We start from the raw sequence: 20,214 nt of genomic DNA on the forward strand, positions 1-20,214 counted from the left end.
TAGGCGAGTCTACGGCGGGGGTAATTTTAAACACGCGTCAGAGTAAATGAGCTTGTTAAGGAATCTCAGTTTAAGCGTCTCCCACATTAAGGTACAGAAAGGTACAATCATGGAAGACTGTCCCTTGTGCGCCGGCATTATCGTCGCTCCGAATGAAACATTATCCGGCCCGATCCCTTAAGGCCAGGCTCACGGATAAAATACGATTAAAAACAGTTTCCCCCCCCCCCCATCACATAAAACAACATAAAAACCAATTTAACCGAGAGGGCCTGCATTGGCACTCTCTCCCTGTCCGTCGCCGGGAAAAGATTGCAGCCACGGCTGAAATACTTAGCGGAGAAGTTAGCATAAATCGTGCGGTTCTTCAGGTATTAAATGGGGAGCGGACGTGAGCTGGGAGCTAACAAGCACTCCTGAACTCCCCTGCCTCCCATCTGTTTACCTCCCCTGGCAGCTCACCCTCAGCCCGGGCCACAAATGTAAATCTCCCAGCTGCAGAGCAGGCCGGTGAATATGACACGGCTCTGCCTGGCTCTGTGATGAATCTGGGCTGTGATTCTGCTGCTGATACTCCACCACCACCCTCAATACCCCCAGAACGGCTTTCCCTACCTACCGGATCACATCAGCGTTTGTTCTGTCAGTGTTCCACTGTGGGTGGAAAAGAGTTTCTTCTCACCCAACCCCTTCTCTTTGCTGGTTTTTATCCATGCGGGAGCTTAGTTCACAAGCCTTACACTCAGCAATACATACCCCAACCGATTATACACCGCAGTCAACTATGCCGCCGCCTTTTAGACAGCAGGTGAGGTAGAATCCTTTTCTGTCATCCCAACTCCACAAAGTATTACTTGTGGGGATTCGATTGTTGTGTTCAATATTGTGTCTTAAAAATGCATCGTGTTTTGTTCCAGCAGAGTAGCATGGTGTTATCATAGTTTATATAAGAGATATGAACGGTTTAATGAGCTGTCCATTACACGGGGCATTACAATGTCCTGTGAAGACTCTTCACAGATTTCCACTGGCAATCACAGGATCATTGTCTTCAAGGGTGGGCAGTGTCATTCTCTGCAGTCCAGACATTAAATACACAGTGGCGGTTTTGTCGTAAAGGACCTAACTCTTATCCCCTCTCTCATTTCATCTTCTCTCATTTCCTCTCTCCTCTTCAAACTCCTCTCCTCTCGACTCCACTCATCTCTCCCATCTCCTCTCCACTCTCATTTCCTCTGTCATCTCCGCTCACATCTCCTTTTATTCTCTCACCTTGCCATTTTACGAACCTTCCTCCTCTCCTCCTCACCTCCTCTCCTCTCCTCCTCACCTCCTCTGATCCTCTCTCCTCTCTCCTCCCCTCCTCTCCCTCCCCTCCCCTCCTCTCCCCTCCTCCTCTCTCCTCTCTCCTCCCCTCCTCTCCCTCCCCTCCCCTCCTCTCCCCTCCTCCTCTCTCCTCCCCTCCTCCCCTCCTCTCCCCTCCTCCTCTCTCCTCCCCTCCCCTCCTCTCCTCCCCTCCTCTCCCCTCCTCCTCTCCTCCCCTCTCCTCCCCTCCTCTCCTCCTCCCCCCCCTCCTCTCCTCTCCTCTCTCCTCCTCTCCCCTCCTCCCCTTCTCTCCTCCTCCCCTCTCCTCCCTCCTCTCCTCTCCCCTCTCCTCTCCTCCCCTCCCCTCCTCTCCTCCCATATCCTCCTCTCCCGTCCTCCCCTCCTCTCCTCTCCTCCCCTCCCTTGCCCTCCCCTCCTCCTCCCCTCCTCCCCTCCTCTCCTCCCCTCCTCCCCTCCTCTCCTCCCCTCCTCCCCCTCCTCTCCTCCCCTCCTCCCCCCCTCCTCTCCTCTCCCCTCTCCTCTCCTCCCCTCCTCCTCCCCTCTCCTCCCCCCTCTCCCCTCCTCCCCCCCCTGCTCTCCCTCTCCCCTCTCACCTCTCCCCTTCCTCCTCTCCTCCCCTCCTCTCCTCCCCTCCTCCTCCCCTCTCCTCTCCCTCTCCCCTCCTCCCCTTCCCTCCTCTCCTCCCCTCCTCTCCTCCCCTCCCCTCCTCTCCTCCCCTCCTCCTCCCCTCTCCTCTCCCCCCTTCCCTCCTCCCCTTCCTCCTCCCCTCTCCCTCTCTCCCCTCCTCTCCTCCCCTCCTCTCCTCCCCTCCTCCTCCCCTCTCCTCTCTCCTCTCCCCTCTCCCCTCCCCCCCTCCTCCCCTCCCCTCCTCTCCTCCCCTCCTCCTCCCCTCTCCTCTCCCCTCTCCCCTCTCCCTTCCCTCCTCTCCTCCCCTCCTCTCCTCCCCTCCCCTCCTCTCCTCCCCTCCTGCTCCCCTCTCCTCTCCCCCCTTCCCTCCTCCCCTTCCCTCCTCCCCTCTCCTCTCCCTCTCCCCTCCTCTCCTCCCCTCCTCCTCCCCTCTCCTCTCTCCTCTCCCCTCTCCCCTCCCCCCCTCCTCTCCTCCCCTCCTCTCCTCCCCTCTTCCTCTCCCCTCTCCCCTCCCCCCCTTCCTCCCCTCCCCTCCTCTCCTCCCCTCCCCTCCTCTCCTCCCCTCCTCCTCCCTCTCCTCTCCCCTCTCCCCTCCTCCCCTTCCCTCCTCCCCTTCCCTCCTCCCCCTCTCCTCTCCCCTCTCCCCTCCTCCCCTCCCCTCCTCTCCTCCCCTCCTCTCCTCCCCTCTCCTCTCTCCTCTCCCCTCTCCCCTCCCCCCCCCCCCTCTTCCCCTCCCCTCCCCTCCTCCCCCAGCTCCTGGCGTTCCTCCAGGGTCTCTTCACCTTCTACCACGAGGGATACGAGCTGGCTCACGAGCTGGAGCCCTACAAGCAGCAGCTGCAGTTTAACCTGCAAAATGTAAGGAGACCCCGCACACACATGCATGCACACACCCGCACACACACACACCTCTCCGCCCTTTGGCTCCTCTCCTCCTTGGCCTCTGGGGATGAGTTGAACACATACGCACACATACACAGTCTCACGCAATCACACAAGATGAATGTGTGCACCCACACTGTTACTCGTTACGTGTTACTCTAACTTGTGCTTTTACTCGCTCACTCTTTCACTCTTTCTCACACACACACAAACACACACACACACATACACACACACATACATACATACCTACATACATGACACACAAGTTACAAACACACATAAACACTCACACACACATACATACACACACACACACACACACACACGTCACATATATACACATACACACACACGTCACACACACATATATACACACACGTCACACACAGACAAGACACGTACACAAGACACACACACACACAAGTCACAAACACACACAAGACACAGTCACACACACACACACACACACACACACACACAAACAAGTCACACACGCCGAACGGACAGCCCACATAATCAGATCGGGGGGGCTTATCGTTTCAGGTGCGGCTAGGCGTAGCGTAGCTTCAGTGGCAGGCGATCTGCGGGTGATTGACTGATATTCCTCCGCCTCCTACTGGAAATCGATAGTTCCAGAGTGTAGCATTTCATGTGGAGACCAGAGGGATGTTTAATGGTATTTTCTGATAAAATGAGTACTTGCTGCGACGGCAGAGGTAGAGTACGGCTGTGCCCATTTGACAGACGCCTTGGCTTGACATGTCAGTGTTGCGTCCACAGAGCACCTCCTCAGGGTTTTTGGTCACGCGTCTTTCATAAAATAAAGGCGGCCCGGTAGTACGCAGCCTGTTTTATACTGTCGATTAATAATGCAATGTCCTCGTATTCCATCATCTTTTAGTATTAAAGAGTGAACAGCTTTTATAAAATATATATGTATATATATATATATATATATGTCATCAATATATATACACATACATCTAATAAATATGTTTTGGTTATGAATCCTAGACATTGTGGTTCAACCCTGTCTGTTGAATGACGAAAACGTGTTTTGATGCGTCAGGAAATCTACATTTCATTAACATTTGACTTGGTGATCCATCTTCATCCACACACCTAGTTGCGCACACACACACACACACACACACACACACACACACACACTGTGTCACATGACCTTTATCACTAATCTCTTCATAAACGCCGGCCCCTCCCCATCGCGCCCCCACCACCCAGATTGTAGCATCGACCGGACAGGTTTTTTACGTCCTTCCTTCAACGGTGAGCCTTAATTGATGAGTCCCGGTTAACTCCCGTCTGTTGAGATGTCGTAAACTCTTGAAAGCAGGACGCATCGCACGGCGGTGCACACTCTGAACTGTCAGCCGCCTGCTTTATTACATACGACACATTCCTTCAGAGGTAAGGCGTCTGCGCCTTCCGACTGTATATCAAGAGGTTGGGTGAATTATGAAGGCTTGTTTGACTATCACGAGCCAGGCCGGGGAGCAGTCCTCTCAGAAACACATTCCTTTGCATGATGCGTCGCTCGGTACATCCGAGATGGGTGAGGAGAGAGATGAAATCAAATGAAGAGTGAAGAGAGGGGACATGCGAAGAGTTGAGGAGGTATGAGAGGAGTTGAGGAGGTATAAGAGGAGGTGAGGAGGTATGAGAGGAGTTGAGGAGGTATGAGAGGAGTTGAGGAGACATGAGCAGAGAGGAGAAGAGAGAAGACATGAGAGGAGCGGAGGAGACATAAGAGGAGGAGACATGAGAGGAATTGAGGAGACACAAGAGCAGATGAGGAGACATGAGAGGAGAGGAGGAGACATGGGAGGAGTTGAGGTGACACAAGAGGATGTGGGGAGACATGAGAGGAGGAGACATAAGAGGAGGAGACATGAGAGGAGATGAGGAGACATGAGAGGAGAGGAGGAGACATAAGAGGAGGAGACATGAGAGGAGATGATGAGACATGAGAGGAGGCAAGCGAAGGAATCGTCATTTGAAACGGACTGACAGCTCTCCGTGGCAATGGGCAGGGAGAGACAGACACGTGATACAGGTGGATCCCCCCTGACATCACTGGACACCTCTGGGTTACCGGATAATCCCAAGGACATTTTGGGATTATCGGATAACGTTCCGGTGGGATTTCCTGTCATTGTTCAGGCGCGGAACAACTTTGTGAGCACCAAGCAGGAGGTGGAGAAGCTGATGAAGAGGATGAGGTCGGCGGACCAGGACTACAAACCCCCGGGCCAGTGGACCATGGAGGGCTTCCTATACGTCCAGGAGAAACGTGAGTCCCTCCACCGTGGCCCACCCAATCAAACTTTTTCTCCTAACTTCATTGACATTTCCTCCAGGTGACTGGAACACAGCAGTGGTCAACAGCGCAAGGTATCTTGACGGTATAAACGAGGAGATGGAAATGCGTAAATAAGTCGCAAAATTAAATAGCTCAATAATAATGAAATGCTGTGCACTCACTAATTTACTTCAATAACATCGGATTTGGTCACTTTTGAATATCTGATAGATACAAGGCCTTGTGTGGGTTGTTGTTGACTGTTATTGTTGTTGTTTTTCCCCTTCATGAGGATTGTTGTCGGTTGCTGGTTTCCACCCATGTTGAGAATTGTTTTTGTCTTTTACTGATGATTGTGTTTTTTCCCTGTTGTTGTGGTGCTGGCCAGGTCCTCTGGGCTGCACCTGGACACGTCACTACTGCACCTACGAGAAGGGCAGTAAGACCTTTACCATGAGCAGCACTGAGCACAAGTCAGCCGGCAAACAGGTAGACAGACAGACAGACTGACTGACTGACTGACTGACTGACTGACTGACTGACTGACTGACTGTGTTGTAGCTAGTTAGTAGTAGTGTTTGTTTTTATATTAGTTGGATGTTAAGCTTGTGTCTGAATGCATTTGTTCGTTTTGATAATAGTTGTGTTTCTATGTTCCAGAACGGTCTTGTTCTGAGCCCGGCGGAGATGTTCAAGCTTAAGTCTTGCATCCGCAGGAAAACGGACTCCATCGACAAGCGCTTCTGCTTCGACGTGGAGGTGGTGGAGAGGTGTGTGGCTGTTCTCAATCTTCCAGGTGTTCCCTAACCATGCTCCTTAACATGTTCCCTAACATGTCCCTAACATGTTCCCTTGCACGTTATGGAACTTGTTAACCACATAACATGTTCCTTAAGGTGTTCCTCCTTACCTTAGAGTGTTGCCTAACTATTTAAGTTGCATGTTCCTCGACCTTTGACTTAAGTGTACTTGGTGTTTTACAAAACAAATTAAACTTTGTAAAGTAGTTTGAGTTGTAGATTCACTATTTATATTGATGTTGTATTTCTCATATCTCAAGTGAATTGAAAAAATAGTGTTCAGATACAGTTTGGAATGGCTATTCCCCAATTGACGATAGCTGTTCTGCTCTATAATATCCCTGTCTAGGGAGGGTGATCTATCTGCAGGGACCTACTGTAACCTTCCTCCCCAGGATAAATTAAGGCTGCGCTAGAATAGCACTGCAAATAGGATCCTTGTCCGGCGCAGGATATTAAAGTGTTTGTTCCAACTGTCAAATCTTTTTGATCTATTCCCTTTTCCTTCTTCTCCAAAATGTTACAACAACCAACTCCCTAAACTCACTTCACCTTACAAGTTTATTCTAAGACATAAGAGATAGAGATCTTCATCTCCAGTCCGTTTTGTTCTATGGTTTTGATCATAAGCAACAACATAAGCGAAAATATCATTTGCATAAGTCACACAGAACAAATCCGATCCGAAGAATGCCAGTATTTAATGAGCTGTAATTACAAATGAGTCTACTGTTCCGTTAGTATAAATTCCCTATCCCAATACTCTCAGGTCTGTTCCTGCCTGCATGCCTTCCTCTCCCCCCCCCCCGCCCCTCCTCCCCCCCTCCCATCCACTGTGTGTACTTCCTGTTTCCTGTGATGGTAGACGGTATCTACCGCCTTCCTGAACCCTGTTCATGTTCTCTCTCTCCTGTGTCTGTGTCGATGCAGTCAGGCCCTCTGTCGAGGAACTCTTTTAAGACCCCTACTGTTATTCGGTAAAGTCCGGTACGTGAGCTGACCAGTGCTGCCGAAAACGCACAGCAGGTGCATGCGCTGCTGCATGTCTGCTGCTGCTAGTGAACCCCGAAGTAGCCAATCGCTAAAACTCTGCATTGACCAATCTTTCCTCCTCCTCCACCACAGCAGCATCTCCAATCACTGCTCAGAATCACCCGCCACACAATCACCAGCGACGGCTGAAGGGTCTCCCCGATTTGTTATTGATTCGTGATATTAACCAGAATGATGCAATTATTATTCGTTGTTATAGTTATTCCGAGAATCAAATGAATAATAAATTGTTCATCTTTCTGCCGCTGATTGGAAGGGGGTAAAAATCAGCAGACCTTCCAGGCCTTCAGGGAGCATTCATTTTTAATTTCTGCCTGATTGTTTCCCACCGGGGAACGGTCACAGTGAGATTCCTCCAGACGCCGTTTAGAATAGGATGGGAGGGTACATGAGCTGATGACAGACTTTAGATGAGTTGTTTACTCTTTCCATGCGACGATACTAGCTGTAACGCCCCCTCCCTACCCCCTGTGTGTGTGTGTGTGTGTGTGGGGGGGGGGGGGGGGGGTTGTCTGATGCTGATTATGCGAGCGATGCTACCCGAGGAGAAACCTTAGGAGATGAGGCACGGCATGCAGTGACTGGTGTCAATCAGTCGAAGCAGACCAGACACCTGATGTTGTGGTGTGCGAGGCGGCGATGAGACGATGACAGGAGACTGTTTGTTGTTTGTCACATGCACACCGGGGTAACGGCGTCTCACTGTTTGTAACGGGAGGTGACGGAGGGAGGGGCGGGGATGATAAAGCAAGAGACACAGAGGGAGGTGGTAGTCTCAGGTCGTGGTTACAGGGAATTCACTGGCACAAGTTGCTTCAGATGAAAGTGTGTGCTGAATGAGAAAAACGGAAAACTGTTCATGGCTAATTAGTTGTGAATGTATTATGATGTTTAATTTGGTTGGTGATGGTGGGGGTGCGGCCGGTGGTGGTAGTGGGCGGGGTCACAGTGTGGTGATGTAATTAAACACGTGCACCTGATATTTTAATCACCCATCCCTTGCCGTGATTGATACCTGGTCGGTGGAGCTGTGTGGCGCTGTGTGTGAAGGCCAAACTGTACTCCTGTGTTGAATAGACTTCTTATACCTCCACTGTGGGTCGCTTCGCCGGGAACTGGCATTTCACGTTTTCATTCTGACATCATCGCCATCACACCAAAAAGGTCCCCAAAAGTCACTCATTCAGTGACATCTGCTGGTCTTAATTAAGTGGAGATGATCCAATCAAAGGAACCTCTCCACCTGGTCCGTCATAAATTAACTGAAACCTTGGAATGAAGGGCCATCCGTCGCTCTAATTGGTGGTTTTATAAGTTCCCGTAACCCATGACGACGACCTCTGTGGGCTACGCTGGGGATATTCAACGCAGAAGTAGAATCTGGTCTTCAGTGAGGAGTCTGTAAGGAGAGTGCATGTGTGATGGGGGTATAGGTGAGGTGTATGTGTGCGCGTGTGTGTGGGTTTGTGTTTGTGTAAGGGGTTTGAGTGAGTGTAAGCGGTTTGATTGAGAAGAATAGTGTATGTAATGAGTAGATGTAAGATTTGTGTGTAAGATGTGTGTGTGTGTGTGGCGAGTTGTGTGTAAGGTGTCTGTTGTGCTGCCCCCAGGCACGGCGTGGTGACGCTACAGGCTCTGTCCGAGACCAACCGTCGTCTCTGGCTGGAGGCCATGGACGGCAAGGAGCCGGTGAGCTGACCTCTGACCTCTCGCTCTCGGCCTTTTTTCTCTCTCGCTCTTTCTCTGTCTCTGTCAGACTCGCTTAGTCTCTCACTTGCTCTCTCTCTCTCTCTCTCTCTCTGTCACACTCTCTCATGCTCTGTGTACATTGGTCTGTATCCCTCTCTCTCTCTCTCTCTCTCTGTCACACTCTCTGTCACACTCTCTCATGCTCTGTGTACATTGGTCTGTATCGCTCTCTCTCTCTCTTGCTGTCACTCACTCCTTTTCACTGTCACTCTCTCTGAAATCAATTCAATCCAAAAATGCTTTATTGGCATGGTAAATGCACATTTGCAATGCCATAGCAGTTTTCTCTGTGTGTCTCTCTCTCTCTATCCCCCTCCCCCCCCCCCACCCTCCTGATTATCTCAGAAGGCCTTGTTTAGAACTCAGAGAGATCTGCCAGAAGCACACCTGGTTTGGTGTGTCTGTATGTCTGTCTGCCTAGTGAATTAATTCATCCACTGCTACAGTTTATATAACAGCTATCTGCTACAGTGGCCGAGAAAGCCCTGATCTGCTATTATGTGCTTCCTGTGCTTCTGTGTACTTCATCTGTCGATGTTGGTCATTATTTACACTTTATTATTCTCTACACTTCCCAGATCTATAACCTGCCTGCAATACTGAGCAAGAAGGAGGAAAGTAAGTGTGTGTGCGCAATAGAAGTTGAACAAATTATATTGAAATTCATATTTATTTATTTTAATAATCTTAGTGCATTTGTGCTGTAAAAACACATCATGCTTAAAGTTATATATTCAGCAGAAATTCAGTCTTCTGAAAGACACTCGCCTTATAGATGTATAACATATAGATATACAACATGCTAGAGATGTTTAACACTATATATAAATATATGTATATCGATACATAGATGTAGATATAGATATATATAGATATAGATGTGTATATATGTAGGTATTTGTATATATACACGTGTAAACATATAAAATATTTACGTATATACAACACATGTACATATATAGAACACATACAGTATATGAAACTATAAGATCCCTGTTGACTGGTGGCAGCAGCCTTGGTATTCCTGCCTGGCTGTCTGGTTAGCACACAGCAGCGATCGATGTGTCGGTCACGCTTTAATCTGGGGTTTTCAGCGTTCCTCAACGAGGCTGGCTTCAACTTTGTGAGGAAATGCATCGACCTGGTGGAGAACAGAGGTGGGCACTGAACAGTCTCCGTTTTACCAAACACTGACTTCACACCGAAACGTAACCTTTTCTAACCTTCCCGCTTGCTTCCCCCACTCACTTTTATACATCTGCACATTTTTCATCAATTTCCATTTATTCATTGCATTACAGTTTCTGCATTTTCTATATTTCTTTACTTCCATGTATTCTATCCTCTTTCTCTATCTCTTGTTATCTTGAGCAGAGGCATGGTAATGACAACGATTTCCCCAGTGATTCAGAAAGCAATCTCTGAATCAGAAAACGATGCACCTATCCAATGAAGTGAAGCCAATAAAAACCCACCCAGAATGTTACATAATATATTATGTTGGATCATAATATTATGGTGTTGATGCTCGATTGATCACATCTATACCTATTGACTAAGCCAACTGCCACTCCAACACTGAATGATCAGACCTGGTTATATAATCAAGATATTCTCCTACGGAAGAATATAGTATGGTAGTTTATATATACAATACTGCCATACCTCCCTATAGGCTATACCGTTGCCCATATGTTCACTACCATTAGTACACAAGTACACATATATTATTTATATCAATATCTTTATAATAGCTCTCCATGTCTATTTATATATATATATATATATATATATATATGTGTGTGTGTATGTATGTATATATATGTATGTATATGTATGTATATGTATGTATATATATTTATGTATATATATATATTTGAATATATATATATGTATATGTATATATATATGTATGTATGTGTTTATATATATATATGTGTGTGTGTATGGAACTGAGACTGTATGGAACTAGGATGGTAGATTACTGACCCCGTGTGTGTGTGTGTGTGTGTGTGTGTGTGTTTGTATGTGTGTGTGTGTGTGTGTTTGCGTGTGCGTGTGTGCGTGCGTGCATGTGTTGTTATTGCCCTACAGGGATCAACACGTTGGGTCTGTACCGGATCGGTGGGGTCAACTCCAAGGTGCAGAAACTGATGAATACGGCCTTCTGTAAGTATCCCTCGTCTCAGGGGATGATTGTGATAGTGGTACACAAGTCGTGGGGACTGCAGAGGACATGATGGTCCTGTGTAGCTCTAAAGGACATCACCATGTCTGTGTAGCTCATCAGGCAGGGTTAAGGGGCACCATTCTACTCATGCTCAACAAAATGCAGTCGACCAAATGGCATATATTTATATGAGTACTATTAAAATGAAAAAAGCCACATCTGGTTTGAGTACACAATGTAGTAAGGATATTCATTCCAGGCATTCTGCGTTCACATCTAATGCTTCAACGTAACTGTATGTACCACTAGGGTGAAACTGCTGAATGGTAAAAGGTGTCCATCTAGTGGTAGTTTTGTGTAATCGCATCATAATTCTGCTCTGTCGAAAAAAGCTGCTATTTTACATTTATAAACATTGTTTCAGGCATTTTTTATATTTCTTGCATAATTCAATACATTTAAAAAAATCTGAATAGTTATCTCATAAATCGTTCAACGTATCTTTCGTACATGTTTTAGATGTTTTGGGTCGTGGGCTGTGTTAGAAGTGGTAGTTTTGTGTAATCGCACCGTAATTCTGCTCTGTCGAAAAAAGTTGTTATTTTACATTTATAACATTGTTTCAGGCTTTTTGAATATTTCTTGCAAAATTCAATACATTAAAAAAAAGATGAATTTTAATCTCATATATCGTTCAACCCATCTTTCATACATGTTTTACATGTTTTGGGTCGTGGGGTGTGTTGGAAGTAGGGTGAAGGACGTCATTAGTTGATCAAAGTGTTTCCAACAGCAACCAAAGCGGCGGTGGACATGGATCTGGATGCTGAGACCTGGGACAACAAAACCATCACGAGTGGCCTGAAGAACTACCTCAGGTCAGAGTGGCCCCAGGCGGAGGCTACATTATTACCTCCACCTCTTTACACCAGCCGCACCTGCTGAGTGGGCTAGGTAGCTCTCTGAAGTCTCTCTCTCTAACAACTAATTTTGTTTCATAGCCCGTTTTCCTCCTTCCTCTTGCTGTTGTTAGGTTCCAGCTGCTCTGAGCGTAGTCTCCACGAAAAGACTGTTGCATTTCAAATACAAAATATATAGGCCTAATTTGGCCTCTGTGCCCGATCTGTTTTTGCGGTGCCCGCGTTGTCCGGGCCGCGGCGCCCACGTTGCCTGGGCCGCTGTCACGGTGCCCGCGGTTCCCGGGCCATTCATTCATTAACGGGGCACGGCGGGAGGCGCGAGGGACGCAGGAGTGCCGTGCCCGCAGTTCCCGGGCCGCGTTGCCCGGGCTGCTGTCACGGTGCCTGCAGTTCCAGGGCCATTCATTCATTCACGTGGCACGCGGGAGACGCCGGAGTGCCGTGGCCATGCTCGCGCTCACGGTGCCCGCGGTTCCCGGGCCGCGGTGCCCACGGTTCCTGGGCCATTCATTCATTCGTTCAGGGGGCACGGCGGGAGTCGCGGAAGTGCCGTGCAACGGCCGCGGTGCCTAAGGTCACGTCTCCCGCGGCCAGGGCACGACGGGAGATGTGGCAGCCGGGTGTCGCGATGAATGAATGTTCCATCCAACCATTTCTTCCTCAACTCTTCTTTCTTGGCCAATAGATCTCTCTCTCTCTCTCTCTCTCTCTCTCTCTCTCTCTCTCTCTCTCTCTCTCATACACACACATGCACATGCACAAGTTCTCTGAGAGAGATATTATTCAAGTGTTTTCCTCTCTCTCCCTACCAGGTGTCTGTCTGAGCCCCTAATGACATTCAAGCTGCACAAGGACTTCATCCTAGCTGTCAGTAAGTACTTCATCCTAACCTTGTTAATGGTAAGCCTAGTGGGTTAGCCTCGTTATTGGTTAGCCTCATTAGGGATTAGCCTCATTAGTGGGCTAGCCTTGTTAATGGTAAGCCTCGTTAAGCGCTATTCTCGTTAGTGGGTTAGCCTCGTTAGTGGGTTAGCCTTGTTAGGGGTAAGCCTCATTAGGGGTTTGCCTCATTAGTGGGCTAGCCTTGTTAATGGTAAGCCCTGGTAAAAAAGGTATTTTGAGTGGTAAGCCTCATTGAGGGTTGTCCCCGTTTACAGTCTTTTTAGAGAGTTTAGACATACCTCAGGTTAGGAAGCTTATCGTTTTTTCTGTTCTATTCTATTTAGTTATTTATCAGACATGTTTATCCAAAGCGAATTGAGCAAGCGGTTTCTTGCTAAACCATGCCGACAGCTAGTCTAAAGTCATCAGGGATCGATCCCGCTAACCTTTCCAGTTTGTAGTGAAACACCCCTGGCACTACACCGCCCAGTCCACTAGTTGAATGATGATGTTAATGAGGCTTTCTCCTCCTCCTCCCCCCAGAGTCGGATGATCAGAACTACAGAGTGTGTGCTGTCCATGCCCTGGTCCACAAGCTCCCTGACAGGAACAAGGAGATGCTGGAGCTGCTGATCCAACACCTCCTCACGTACGTCCCGTCCCGTCTTTCACAACCTCCGCGGAGCTGATTCAGTTTGGAGGTCACTTGTTCGATAGCTTCAAAGCCCCACCCCCTCCCCCTGTTAGGATAATCATACTTTCATTACTTTACGTAACAAAACCTTTTTTTTTAATGAATCAATTTTCTCCCCTTTATTATTTGAAAGGGGAGAACATTGATGTTCTCTTTCTTTCCTGCCTTCTTATTTTCTTTCTTCTAATGAAGTCCTCTGTGGCGTCTGCTTTTTTTTTTATATATATACCAGCAGTGGTTGGCATAGCAACGGAAGGAGCTGTAAAACGTCCCTTTTGTTTTTGTAGAGCCCTTAGTCATCGTCTTTCTCATGATTACATTTCTTTTTATTTACAGTGAATTTGTGATTATCTAGCAACTCAATACACTGTCCAGTTATTGTTGTTGTTGTTATAGGATAGTGGCTGTTATGGTTCATGGTGCGACTCCAGCTCATTCCATGTGGTGGTGTTTGCTATAGGGTCTCCACCCAGAGCAAGTTCAACCTGATGACGGTGTCCAACCTGGGCGTGATCTTCGGTCCCACGCTGATGAGGTCACAGGAGGAGACGGTGGCGGCCATGATGAACATCAAGTTCGGCCATGATGAACATCAAGTTCCAGAACATTGTGATGGAGATACTGATCGAGAACTTTGACAAGGTAAGCAACCTTTGTTCATACCTCATATATTATATTATATTATTGATATATATAAATATACATATATATATATATATATATATATATTGTATATATATATATATATATATATATATATATATAGTGTGTCTATATAAGTGTTATCTAAAAAAATATATATGAATAAATTTTTTATAAAGAAAGTTTTCTTTATATTAGACACTATAAATATATATACATAAAATACTTTTAAAAGGTCAAGTGTTTTGCTGATGCATTTTTTGCTAATCCGCCGGTGGTTCCTCCAGGTGTTCCACCAGGAGCCAGACCCCAACGTGCCTCTGCCCACGCCCCAGAGCCGGCCTGAGTCCCGCAGGAACCGGGCCATCGGCCTCTCCACCGGCCCCAGGAAGCCTCGCAGCGTCTACGGCCCCACCCTCTGCCTGGCCGACGCGGACAGTGAGTACCAGCGCCACCAGTACCAGCGTGTCGCACCCAGCCCCGCGGTATGGGAAGGCTAGTAAGGATAGTTGGTCAATTGGTTGTAAGCCAGTCAATTTTAGTTTATATCTGCAGTCCCTGGGCTTTTCTTTTTTGTCAGAGCTTTTGATGTATTGATTGCTTTCAGGATGTGAAGGATGTGTAGCTTAAAAACCTTGCAATAAAACCCCATTTAGCCCATTTCAAAAGTACGGGTTTATTATTGTTTGTGAGCTGTGCAGTGAGAAAGAGTCTGATAGCTGTTATCCCTACCTTCTTTTGTCAGCCTTGGTTAATGATCTATTGACTCTGGGTTAAATGGGCAATTGGAAATTATTTGGGTTCACTCTTTATACTCAAACAGACTACAGGCTGCAGCACACTGCTTGATCTGTTAACAAGACTTCATATATTCCTACCTAGGGCGCTAGCATAGCCATCCCCAGGGGAAGCTGCTGAAGAACATTCCGATTGTTAACCAGATTTTAATGTGGTTCTGGCACCTGGTAAATCAGGTTCTGATGTGCTTGTGGTCTACCGTTCTCTGGTCCCTGTAAACCAGATTTTTATGTGCTTCTGGTTTACTGTTCTCTGGTCCCTGTAAACCAGATTTTAATGTGCTTCTGGTCTCCTGGTCCCTGTAATCCAGGTTTTAATGTTCTTCTTGTCTACCATTCTCTGGTCCCTGTAATCCAGGTTTTAATGTTCTTCTGGTCTACCGTTCTCTGGTCTCTGTTAACCTGGTTTTAACGTTCTTCTGGTCTACCGTTCTCTGGTCCCTGTAAACCAGGTTTTAACGTTCTTCTGGTCTACCGTTCTCTGGTCCCTGTAAACCAGGTTTTAACGTTCTTCTGGTCTACCGTTCTCTGGTCCCTGTAAACCAGGTTTTAACGTTCTTCTGGTCTACCGTTCTCTGGTCTCTGTAAACCAGGTTTTAACGTTCTTCTGGTCTACCGTTCTCTGGTCCCTGTAAACCAGGTTTTAACGTTCTTCTGGTCTACCGTTCTCTGGTCCCTGTAAACCAGGTTTTAATGTTCTTCTGTTCTACCGTTCTCTGGTCCCTGTATAGGCGACACCCTTAGCAGCAGTCCCGGTAGCACACCAATGGGCAGCATGGAGTCCCTGTCCTCACACTCCTCTGAGCAGAACCACTTCTCTAAGACCGCCTCGCCCATCCTGCTGGTGGAGCGTGGCCCCGTGGTGGTCCCCCGTCGGTCTTCCTCACCGGGGGGGTCCAACGAGGAGCGTCGGAGCAGCGCCTGGTTCAGCAGTCCCGAGTCCAGCGCGGGTCCAACCGACGGGGAGTCCGACGACACCCTCAGCATGGCATCTCTCCCCGGGAGCACCGTTGATGGGGGGGGGACCAACAGGTCGACCTCCAAGGGCCCCATGAAGGCCCCTCACAGCAGCCCCCAGGTGGTTCCCTCCCAGCCAGTCTTACTACCAGCCTCATCCCTCAGATCGCTGCTGATCTCTGAAGGTGAGAGTCTCTTCCGGCTGACCATAGCCTTGGTTGTCATTGATTTATTCACTAGATAATTCTGTAATCCCCCCCCCTTCTGTAATCCCCCCCTTTTGTAGCAATTTTTTTGGTGTTAATTCTAGCCAGCAACTAGCTAAGTGTTTAGAGAGTGTGGGGAATGTAGCTGTCTTCTCTGTAACTTTTATTGTTTGAAATGTCCTCTCAAGGCCGGAGAAGCTGTTCTGGATCAACCCAGAACCTCTCGGGGCTGGAGCCCAGAGAGAGCCCCCAACCCACAAACGACCCGGACCTCCTGCCAAAACAATCCGTGATCCGCCGGAAGGCGGACGGCACCGTCACCAACGGCTACCAGCGCCCCGGATCAGTGTAATACACCAATAAACGCTATGCTAATCCTAGCTTTGCTAATGCAGGCTATGCTAATTAAATCTATCTTAATGCACACTATACCAACACACTCTGCTTATTATGGTTATGCTAACGCTGCTATGCTAATACAAGCTATGCTATGTCATATACTGATACAGTATATGACATAGAATGACAATGGTGGACAGTGGTATTTTTATTAGTCTAGTTGTGATTTCTAAAGCATGTTTATATTAGGGTAAGGATAGTGTAACAGCTGTCAGCTGCCTATATCCACATTGCGTGAACGTACAGGGTTCAGTCACATAGGCTAAATAATTGGAGGTTTTGTAGGCACATCTCTGTCCTCTCAGCCTTGTTTCTGTGGCTCTAAGTATATCTTTATTCTATCTTCTCCGTTCTGTCCCTCAAGGCCCTTTCTCTTTCCGGTCTCAATCTGTTTGTTTCCTTGTTGTGTCCTTCTCCTCTGTTATCTATTGCTTCACTGTATATAATCCCCTCTCACTCCCCACCTATTTGATTAATCGTCCTCTCCCTTTCTCCTTTATATATATATATATATATATATATATATATATATATATATATATATATATATATATATATAAAAATAAAAAGAGAGTGAGAGATAAAAGAGGAGTGAGATGGTGACAAATAGAGAGGAGGGGGTGCTACTTGCAGAACTAAGGGAGAGGGAAAAGAAGAGAGAGACACAAAGAGTTCAAGAAAGATAAAGGGACCCATAAAGAGAAAGGGAGATAAAGGAAGAAAGACGGCGATATGGCAAGATAAACAAAGAGTCACCGAGATAAAAGCAAGGGAGAGATATAGTGTGAGAAAGGAAGAGAGACAGAGAAACAAAAGAATTAGAAAACCAGAGGGACAGAGATAAGGGAGTGATAGAAAGTGACAGAGAGAGTGAGATATATAGAAACAAAGATAAAGAGATAGAGAGATTGAGATATGAGAGACATTAAGGGAGTTAAAGGGAAACAGTGAGAGGGAGAGATAGAGAAATGAAGAGAGAGAGAGACCGACAGAGAAGGAGATGAAGAGGGAGAATGTTGAGAGCAGATGGCGGCAGCCTCAGATTTATGCCTCCTGTAAGCCGGCGTTAATTACAGCCTGCTTCAGGTTGACTTGACCCAGCAGCTCTCTCAGGACGCCGGCCGCTAGACAGCTCTGGAGCAGACGGACACATGTGAGGCAGACAGACAGGTCTGGGACACACAGACAGGTCTGGAGCACACAGACACATCAGCAGACAGCCAGGCCTGGAGCACACAGACAGGCCTGGAGCACACAAACACATCTAGAGTAGACGGGACAGGTTTGGAGCACAGACAGGTCTGCAGCAGACAGACAGGCCTGGAGCACACACACACACACACACACACACACACACACACACACACACACACACACACACACACACACACACACACACACACACACATACACACACACAGACACACACACACATATCTGGAGCAGACAGACGGGCTGGGAGCACACGGACAGGTCTGCAGCAGACATACAGGCCTGGAGCACACAAACACATCTGGAGCACACAGACAGGTCTGCAGCAGACAGACATGTCTGGAGCACACACAGACACATCTGGAGCAGACAGACATCTGAGTCATTCAACTGGCGTCAAAGACGCTCACTAGATCCATAGTACTAAAAAGGAGACACGACCATATAAGACAAATCAAAGTAATAACAATAGAATGACGCACAAACAATCACTAGAGGCAAAAAAAATGCCATTTGAAACGACTAGACAACATAATTATTTATGCGGTAGGGAGCACGGCAGCATGAATGAGGAGGTGAGGGCAAGGAGCAGGGCCAAAAGGAGTAATAAATGGGTGTGTGTGTGCCAAAGCTAAAACAGGGAGGATGTTGATGTTAGCTGGGGCACACTGCCAGCTACGCTACGCTAACAGAGCATAAGTCAAGACAAACAGTACAAACAGGGCAAATATAAAACCATTTAAATTCTAAATGACAGACCGAGATTAGACCGAGAGACAGACCGACAGGTTTATATTCGACTGACGGACACCTTTGTTTTAGACTGACAGGTCTTGTTTCAACAAAAAGACCGGTTTTCTGAGCAGCAGAGAGACAGGTCTATCGGCAGACAGGGCTAGTGGAGCCACGGGTCCTAGCGAGGTCTGCAGGTCACCGTGCTCGCAAAGGGGGTCAAGTTTACACTCATTATCCTATTTAGCTGCCTTGTGAGGACTTCTGGCTCCAGTGCAACCATCCCACTTGCTCCACCAGAGACTCAAAATTCTTGTTTGATTTCAAAGAAAATATGTGTGACCATTTAGAGGCTAGTATGGAATTGCAAAGATTTTGGTAACTAACTTATTTTGACTACCGACCAATGCCAGACTCTTAAATTCATTGTTGTGGTCCACATCCCCCTCACCATAACTGGTTTGGGCTTGCATCAAACCAAGCTCTAAGCCGATGGACACTTAAATTATTCCCATCTATTTCTGCTTTAAGTGTATATAAGAGTACTAAAAATGTATTTGGAGATTAAGCTAGCATTAGATCATCCGAACGCACCTGTAGATTGCAATGTTCATGCATGGTTGTGCAATATTTTGCTATGCTTTTGCCGTGCTACAAATAATGAAAATAGTAACAAACTTCAGCTGGCGTTTCCCCTGTTTAGGCTATTTTTAGAAATTCTAAACCGTTAATGGTTTGATAAGTTTCTCTCATAGTTCTCATGGTTTCATATCTTTGTTTGACAACCAAGTAAGAAGACCAAATCTTTTTTTTTCCCTTTAGGGTGGCTTCACGAGCAATGCTTTTTGAAAGTGCCACGTCTTCGCAGTCGCAACCAATCGGAAGGTAAGCCAGCCAACATTTTAGTTATAACTAAGCAGTTGAATTAATTCACGACCTGATCATTTATTTATGGTGTAAATGATTGTATTTATTATTTATTTTTCAGGGACGCTAAAGCGCTGTATTCCTGCGAAGCCGAGCACAGCCATGAGCTGAGCTTCCCCCAGGGGGCGATGTTCACAAACGGTAAGTTCAAACCCCGAACCGATAACAATCAAGCAATCAAACCGATTCCGCTGATACAACCCACATCCAGACCGTCTCCCCTAGCAGAGGGAATGCCAACATGTACGGTTCTCCTGTACAATAAAAAATCAAACAAAGAGCATAAACCCCCAAGGAACCAGGAAATTGGCTCGTTCCCTGGCATTGTGCTCTTCACGGGCAGCGACAACACCCCCATACAACCAATATTACACACATCCAAAGGGCACACATATTTAGTCCTTCTCCTGTTCTGCTTCTTTTTGTTACCTGAATTTTTGAAGAAATGTCTTGGCGGTCTCGCAGGGCGTGCTAGGTCACTCTAACCCAGTAATGGCTTTGAGCATGCTCTCTGTTAGCGTAGCGTAGCTGGCAGCGTGCCCTAGCTAACATCAACATCCTCCCTGTATTAGCTTTGGCACACACGCACGCATTTATTACTCCGTTTGGCCCTGCTCCTTGCCCTTACCTCCTCATTCACGCTGCCGTGCTCCCTACCGTCGAAATAATTATGTGGTCGAGTTGTTTCAAAGGCCATTTTTTTTTGCCTCTATCGATTGTTTGTGCGTCAGTCTATTGTTATTATTTTGATTTGTCTTATATGGTCGTGTCTCCTTTTTAGTACTATAGATCTAGTGAGCAGCAGAGTCTTTGACGTCAGTTGAATGACTCAGCTGACTTAGGGGGTCTTTTAAAGAGAACAACCTGACCTCAGATCCCTCGCTGTTCATCTTGTGTGGAGTGTGTAGTATTATTA

General features: G+C 47.2%; 1 protein-coding gene across 1 annotated transcript in view; it reads left to right on the forward strand.

Annotated features, from left to right (window-relative positions):
* The window catches only part of arhgap42b (Rho GTPase activating protein 42b), a 63,962-nt gene that overhangs the window by 41,917 nt on the left and 1,831 nt on the right, over window positions 1-20,214 (forward strand). The window contains 20 exon segments of the mRNA XM_079732969.1: window positions 2,707-2,811; window positions 5,020-5,149; window positions 5,547-5,647; window positions 5,819-5,928; window positions 6,889-6,945; window positions 8,622-8,700; window positions 9,339-9,378; window positions 9,855-9,917; window positions 10,855-10,929; window positions 11,724-11,808; window positions 12,663-12,721; window positions 13,276-13,381; window positions 13,887-13,983; window positions 13,985-13,987; window positions 13,994-14,068; window positions 14,356-14,506; window positions 15,597-16,007; window positions 16,217-16,376; window positions 19,194-19,256; window positions 19,360-19,439. Of these exon segments, the coding sequence (XP_079589095.1) occupies window positions 2,707-2,811; window positions 5,020-5,149; window positions 5,547-5,647; window positions 5,819-5,928; window positions 6,889-6,945; window positions 8,622-8,700; window positions 9,339-9,378; window positions 9,855-9,917; window positions 10,855-10,929; window positions 11,724-11,808; window positions 12,663-12,721; window positions 13,276-13,381; window positions 13,887-13,983; window positions 13,985-13,987; window positions 13,994-14,068; window positions 14,356-14,506; window positions 15,597-16,007; window positions 16,217-16,376; window positions 19,194-19,256; window positions 19,360-19,439 (2,050 nt within the window).

Source organism: Pollachius pollachius (genome assembly GCF_949987615.1).
Source record: "Pollachius pollachius genome assembly, chromosome: 3".
Lineage (NCBI taxonomy): Eukaryota > Metazoa > Chordata > Actinopteri > Gadiformes > Gadidae > Pollachius > Pollachius pollachius.